This window comes from Octopus bimaculoides, chromosome 27 (assembly GCF_001194135.2).
Source record: "Octopus bimaculoides isolate UCB-OBI-ISO-001 chromosome 27, ASM119413v2, whole genome shotgun sequence".
NCBI lineage: Eukaryota > Metazoa > Mollusca > Cephalopoda > Octopoda > Octopodidae > Octopus > Octopus bimaculoides.
Genome location: NC_069007.1, coordinates 21,263,968 through 21,271,500, shown reverse-complemented (window position 1 = coordinate 21,271,500; position 7,533 = coordinate 21,263,968). Strand labels below are relative to the sequence as shown.

Here is a 7,533-nt window from a genome sequence, read left to right as displayed (position 1 = left end):
TTGGCTTCCATTTCTGCAGACTCTTGGCACCTCTTGTAGGTTACTTTCCACTTAACTGGACTAGGAAGGAAGCTCTTGGCCAAACATGGTTCCACTAGTGTTACCTGAGTCTGGAACTGCAGGAATAGGTTAAATAATAGAGAGACGAACAGTAATATATATATATCTATATATATATATACACACACACACACATATATATACATATATATAACTAAATGACAAACGATGGATAAATGTCACCTCATTTGACTGCAGCCATGCTGGAGCACTGCCTTGAAGGGTTTTAGTTGAAGAAATCGACCCCAGGACTTATTTCTTAAGCCTAGTAATTATTCTATCGGTTTCTTTTGCTGAACCACTAAGTTACAGGGATGCAAACACACCAACACCAGCTGCCAAGTGGACAAATACAGTCACACACACACACAGATATATACATAGTCATACACACACAGATATATACATACAGTCACACACACACACACATATATATATAGTCACACACACACACACACACACACAGATATATACATACATACATATGATGGGCTTTATTCAGTTTCTACCAAATCCACTCACAAGGCTTTGATTGTCTCCTAGTCTTGACATCATATAAAAGCTGTAAACAAGAGTCCCCGTCACACAAGCAGTGTCATCCATTTGCAATATTCTGTAAGAACATGTCTGGCCATGGGAAATACTACCTTGCTTGGAAACAAATAAGGGTCGGTGACATCTTATCCAATATGCTCCTCTTTTTTTTTTCTTTTTTTTTTAAGACAGTAGAGTGTAATTTGAGGGTGCCTAGCTGCTGCTATTTCAGGTAGTGTGAAAGACTTCATAAGAGAATCCTTCATGGGGTGTTGACAACCACAATGACAGTGAAGATGTTGGTGATTCTGACAGAGACCCTCTTGATGCCAACCCACCTGGTCCTATGATATAAACCCCTTTCTAAAACAGATTTAAGTCAAAACCTTCCAAATTTTATGATAATTTATGTTCCAAACTGCAGCTTTATAATGACAATTATTTTACAAAATTCTTCATTTTCAAAATCAATTAACATAAAGAGAAATATGGTAACAAGAGGGTTAATGTGATCTAAATTTACACCTTCCATCAAAATTTCATTATCAACCCTTTTGTTACCAGATTTCTAATGAGATACACTGCTTTTTATTTCAATAACGAAGAATTTAATAAAATAACTGAAATTATTAAGCTGGTGTTTGGAATATATTAATGTGAAATTTTGAAATGTTTTAACTTAGATCATTTCAACCCTCTTTGTCGCCATATTAAAATAACTTTGTTCCAAACTGATGCTTGGAAAGTAAACTGAGAAGATGTTTTGAGGGAAGGTTTTAATTTCAATTGCTTTATAATAGGAAGTTTGTATCCCAGAACCAGGGACAGTCCTTGGCACATTGGTATCAAAAGGGTCAAACTGCACTCTACTCCCAACCACCGGCTTAATAATGTCAAAGTTATCTTACTAGATTCTTCATCATTTTCAAAATTAATTGAAACAAATGCAGTGTTTTTCAACAGAATTATGGTAATTAATAATGACAAAGGTTATTTTATTAAATTCTTCATTAAAATGGTTAGTAATTTTACTAAATTCTTCCTTATTTTCAAAACTGATTGAAACAAAAGTAGTGTATTCCAGCAGAAACGTGGAAAATGTTGATTGTGATGTTCACTGTGCTGTTAACGATGATGATGGTGATGATGATGATAGTAAGATAGTCCACATTGGTGTTGCTTACTTTGATGTATTGGTGCAGTCCAAAATGATTGGCAAAGTCCTCGAGGTAAGCCAGAACTTCGGAGTGGTGCAGAAACGATGGTGCGTTGTCTGGATAAGGGAAGTTTCGGAATGACATGACATGTTTCGATAGGTTGGTTCTGGATTGACAACAGACAATTTAAAAAAATGTATGTAGATTGTAATAGATGTACATTTTTAGTAGATATACTTGCATATAGTGTGTGTGTGTGCATATATATATATATATATATATATATATATATATATACTCTTGCTTTTTTAAACTTTTTCTTAAAATATATATATATATATATATATATATATATATTAATTTATGTATATATTAATATTATCTCGGTTAAAAAAACTTTGATAATGTAAATATGTTAGTAGTTACCATGGGTAGCAAAAATCACACAAAAAAACTGGGATATCACGCCCGTTTAATAGGTAGAAATACCAAGTTAAAGTGATGTGTGTGTGTGTGTGTGTGCATGCAAAGACCTGTTGAGTCAATTGAAGTCATTGTTGTGACCGATGCCATTACCGTCTGAGTGGCTCCCATGCTGGTGGCACATAAAAAGCACCGATCGAGTATGGTCGATGCCAGTGCCGCCTGATTGGCTCTCATGCAGGTGGCACATAAAAAACACCTTTTGAGTGTGGTCGATGCCAGAACCGCCTGACTGGCCCTCGTACTGGTGGCACGTAAAAAGCTCCCACTACACTTTAGGAGTGGTTGGATTTAGGAAGGGCATCCAGCCATAGAAACCTTGCCAGATCAGAATGGAGCCTGGTACAGCCTTCTGGCTTGCCAGTCCTCAGTCAAACCGTCCGACACATGCTAGCATGGAAAGCGGACGTTAAACGACGACGATGACATATATCTGTGTGTGTGTCTGTGTTTGTCCCTATCACCGCTTGACAACCGGTGTTGGTGTGTTTACGTCCACAAAACTTAACGGTTCGGCAAAAGGTACTGGTAGAGTAAGTACTAGGCTTTAAAAACAAAATTAGTCCTGGCGTCGATTTGTTCGACTAAAAAAAAACCCTGAAACAAATAAAAGAATATATACACACAGACACACACATATACACAAATAAAGGTTGTTATCGTTAAAAAAAAAGAAAAGAAAGGAAGGTTGACAAGTAAAAAGAGGAAAGATTAAAAAAAGACCGCCTCACCTAAGGTTTTTATACATGCTAGATTGCCAAGGCCGGCCTTCTTCTTCAGAGCCGATATTTTCGTCGTACACCCATGTTCCACCTATCCGTTTCTGTTGTTCGAATCCTATAGCTTCAAAATATTCCGAACTTTGAACGTGGTCTCCGTTACTTCGCATCAGATGTTTCAACATACATAGACCTGCCGGACCACATCCTATTACCGCCACTTTCTGCTTGTAGGCCATTTGGTTCGGACGTTTATCTGAAGACTTTTCCCCGAGTTTGAGTCTTTGGGAAGTTGGATATTAACTATAAAGTTTGAAAAACATTAATAAATAAATAAAAACGTGGGGCTAAATTTTAGTCTAAAAATTTCAAGTTTAGCTTACTTAGCTAGAAATAATAATAATAATAATAATTAATTCGTTTTATTGGCCACAAGGGCTAATATCAATCATAAACATGTAAGGACAAAGACAGGACGAAGGTTACATAGGGTAATAATAATAATAATAATAATAATAATGATGATACGCAGTCAAAAGTGCAAAAGAAAAAGAATGAAATTGGTATCAGGAGGTTTCTAAGCACTTGAAAGACAGCTGGAAACTTTGGATACCTAAGGTTACGGGTAGTAACCGGCTGTCCACATAATTCTTACCAGGAATAAGAACGAACCTGAGCAAGTTCAAAATAATAATGATAATAATGTATCTGGCAATTAATGGTAATAACCGGGTTAGTCTTATAAAGCATTCAGGATTTCGGTGTGTGTGTGTGTGTAAGAGAGATGAAGAGAAAGTGAGATTATTTTGGAAAATGGGGAAAGGCGATGTAATTAAAATTTTACCAATATATATAGGTATCTTTTTATCTTTTGCTTGTTTCAGTTATTAGATTCGGTCGTGCAGCGGTACCGCTTTGAAAAGTTTTGGTCGAACTAAATCTATCCCTGTACTTTTAAGTCTGCCGCTAATTCTATGATGAGTCTCTCGTTGGTAAGTAACGAGGACGTAAACAAACCAGCACCGGTTGTCAAGCGGTAGGAGAGGGTGGGTGTCACAAACACAAACATGTGGGGGCTGCCTCACAGTTTCCGTCTAAGTTCACTCGTAAGGCATTGGTCGGCCCGGAGTTATAGTAGAGAACACTTGTCCAAGATACCGCGCAGTGAGATTGAACCTGGAACTACTTGGTTGCAAAGCGAGCCCCTTAACCACAGACAGCCATTAACTGTATCAATAACTAACGAGGTAGGAAAAACGGTTCCTTTTAATTATACTTAATCGTAACACTAAATTTACACTATATTACATTACGTAAATATAGATAACATAATTTAAAATGAAAATTAGATTGCTATAATTTTATTTTTGAAAACTTTCTTGTATAAAGAATAATTAATTTCAAGGCTGTTTCTATAATTCGAGTATTCTGAATTTATTTCAACAGCTGTTTTCCTCTAATTACAACTTACGAAACTAATTATACTTAGAAAAAGTTTTAAACTTTAATTACGCCGCGTTTCATCCAGTTTAACCCAAACATAAAACCACTTACTTGACAAAATGGTCCGATCTCTAATGAAAAATTCATATACGTAGGTCTTCCTTGTGTTTTATTTTTTTATCGATCCACAAAATTTGAATTAGAAAATGTAAATTGGCCTTATTTTAAATGGACTATTTGTTTATAAATATGAGAATGTGCTGTGTTTATATTTGTGTGTTGCTTGGTTGTGTTTGTTCGCAAAGAAAATTCACTTGTTTGTAAAGAAGATTCACCTCCAGCAGAGAGGCCAAAAGTACGTGACTGAAATAAACCTGCTATCTGACTACATAACAAGACTGGAACAAACGAATATATGTGTGTGTGTATAATTATATAATGTATATATAAAGCAAATAGGTAATATAAAGTAAATATGTGGAGGTATTTAGCGCATAACCGCCGTTTCAGGCAGCTCCATTTAATGTATATTGTCCGAATTTTATAGTGTTAATTATCCATCACGACTTGTTTTATTAAAAATGGGGAAGGCGGGGTACTTCTTCTTTCGGATTTATGTTTTTTTACAAACGATATGTGTAGGAGTGAGGAGTCAAACACTAAGACACATACACACACATATATATTATCATCATCATCGTTTAACGCCCGCTTTCCATGCTGGCATGGGTTGGACGGTTTGACTGAGGACTGACAAGCCAGAAGGCTAAACCAGACTCCAATCTGATTTGGAAAAGTTTCTACAGCTGGATGCCCTTCCTAACGCCAACCACTCCGAGAGTGTACTGGGTGCTTTTTATGTGCTACTGGCACGAGGGCCAGTTAGGCGGTACTGGCATCGACCACGCTTGAATGGTGCTTTTTATGTGGCACCAGCATGAGAGCCAGTCAGGTGGTACAGGCAACGACCACGCTTGAATAGTGCTTTTTATGTGCCACCGGCAAAGGAGCCAGTCAGGTGGCACTGGCGTCGACCACAACTGATTTCACTTGACTCAACAGGTCTTCTCAAGCACAGTTTATTGCCCAATGATTGAAAGGTACTCTTAAATGGGCCGGTTATGCTACAATGGCAGACGCTGCAGTTACGGTCTCACTTGGCTAACCGGGTCTTCTCAAACACAGCATATCTCCAAAGGTTTCGGTCACTCATCATCTCCATGAAGCCCAACATTTGAAGGTTGTGCTTCACCAACTCATCTCAGGTTTTCCTGGGTCTCCCTCTTCTACAGGCTCCCTCTACTGTTAGGGTGTCACACTTCTTCACACAGCTGTCCTCATCTATATGCAACACATGACCATACCAGCGCAGTTGTCTCTCTTGTACACCACATTTGATGCTTCTTATGTCCAACTTTTCTCTCAGGGCGCTTACACTCTGTTGTGTATGCACACTGACATTACACATCCAATGGATATTACTGGCTTCATTCCTTGCAAGCTTACACATGTTCTCAGCAGTCATGGCCCATGTTTCACTGCCATGTAGCATGGTTGTTCGCACACATGTGTCATACAATCTACTTTTTACTCTGAATGAGAGGCCTTTTGTCACCAGTAGAGGTAGGAGCTCTCTGAACTTTGCCCAGGCTATTCTTATTCTAGCAGCTACACTCTCAGAGCAACCTACCCTACTACAGACTTAGTTACCTAGGTAAGAGAAGCTATCAACTACTTCCAGTTTTACCCCCTGGCATATGACAGAAGCTGTTTTCTGCACATTTTCAGTGTTTATTGCCCCTGAGCATTTGCCACACACCAAAACCATTTTCCCCAGTTAGCCTTCCTTTGATATTGCTGCACCTCTTATGTGTCCATAGCTTGCACTGGGTACATCTTGTAGAGTTTCTACCTACGCCTTTTCTACAAATCAAGGAGGGCCATCTACCAAAAGGAATTTGTGATTTGTCTGCTTTCCTATTTACTAAGACTTTGGTTTTTGCTAGATTGACTTTAAGGCCCTTCGATTCTAGACCTTGCTCCCATATCTGAAACTTCTCCTCTAGTTCTGATAGTGACTCAACTATTAGAACAAGGTCATCAGCATAGAGGAGCTTCCAGGAGCCTCCTGTCCTGAATTCCTCTGTTATTGCCTGGAGGACTATGATGAATAAGAGGGGGACGAGGGCTGATCCTTGGTGGACCCCTACCTCTACCTGGGATTCAGATGGTGAGGTTGATGTTTTTGGAAACTAAAAATGAACTGAATGCAATTATTTGATGCTGACAGAGTCTTTTTCTGAAGGTGGACAGCAAGGAAAACAACAAGACAAATAGTGACTTACTGGTTACATTGGTTGGTATCAATAACGTTGCAGGCAGTGTACAGGCATCTCAGCAGTGTTGCTGGAAATGTTTGACTTTCTGAGGAGCAGCGTAGTTTGTTTAAGACACAATTACCAATGTATCAGTGGCAGATATAGTGGTGGTGCAGCAAGGCCATGATAATAGGGGTAAGTCGACCAGAGAGAGAGATCTCTCACGGCTATATCAGCATTGTCCATGTGAATGTGCAAAGTGTTAATAAGCTGTCCAGCATTCATCGTCATTTAACGTCCGCTTTCCATGCTGGCATGGGTTGGACGGTTTGACTGAGGACTGGCAAGCTAGAAGGCTGCACCAGGCTCCAATCTGATCTGGCAGAGTTTCTACAGCTGGATGCCCTTCCTTACGCCAACCACTCCGAGAGCGTAGTGGGCGCTTTTACGTGCCACCGGCATGAGGACCAGTCAGGCGGTTCTGGCAATGACCATGCTCAAAAGGTGTTTTTTACATGCTACCTGGACAGGCCCCTACAATCACTGTAAATTGTCGAGATCCGGAGTGAATCATAAGAAGGTCCTGAACTTCCAGGTTGGATTCCAAAAATGGCAGGGATGCTGGGACCGGTGTATTGCTGTGCAAGGGGACTACTTCAAAGGAGATGATGTTAAAAAATCTGTGTGTGTATGTATGTGTCTTCCTGTATATGTGTCTGTGTATGTATTTGTGTGTGCGTATGTGTTTGTGTGTGTGTGTGTGTGTGTATTTTGTCTGAGGTCATTACTGCTCTATCAGTAATGACCCAAGACAAAACT

General features: G+C 39.1%; 1 protein-coding gene across 1 annotated transcript in view; it reads right to left on the bottom strand.

Moving 5' to 3' along the window:
* The window catches only part of LOC106867794 (flavin-containing monooxygenase 3), an 18,778-nt gene that overhangs the window by 2,649 nt on the left and 8,596 nt on the right, over nucleotides 1-7,533 (bottom strand). The window contains exons 2-4 of the mRNA XM_014912787.2: nucleotides 2,966-3,256; nucleotides 1,779-1,917; nucleotides 6-116 (exon numbers count right to left, since the gene is read on the bottom strand). Of these exons, the coding sequence (XP_014768273.1) occupies nucleotides 6-116; nucleotides 1,779-1,917; nucleotides 2,966-3,192 (477 nt within the window). The 5' untranslated portion in view covers nucleotides 3,193-3,256. The remainder of the gene's footprint in view (nucleotides 1-5; nucleotides 117-1,778; nucleotides 1,918-2,965; nucleotides 3,257-7,533) is intronic.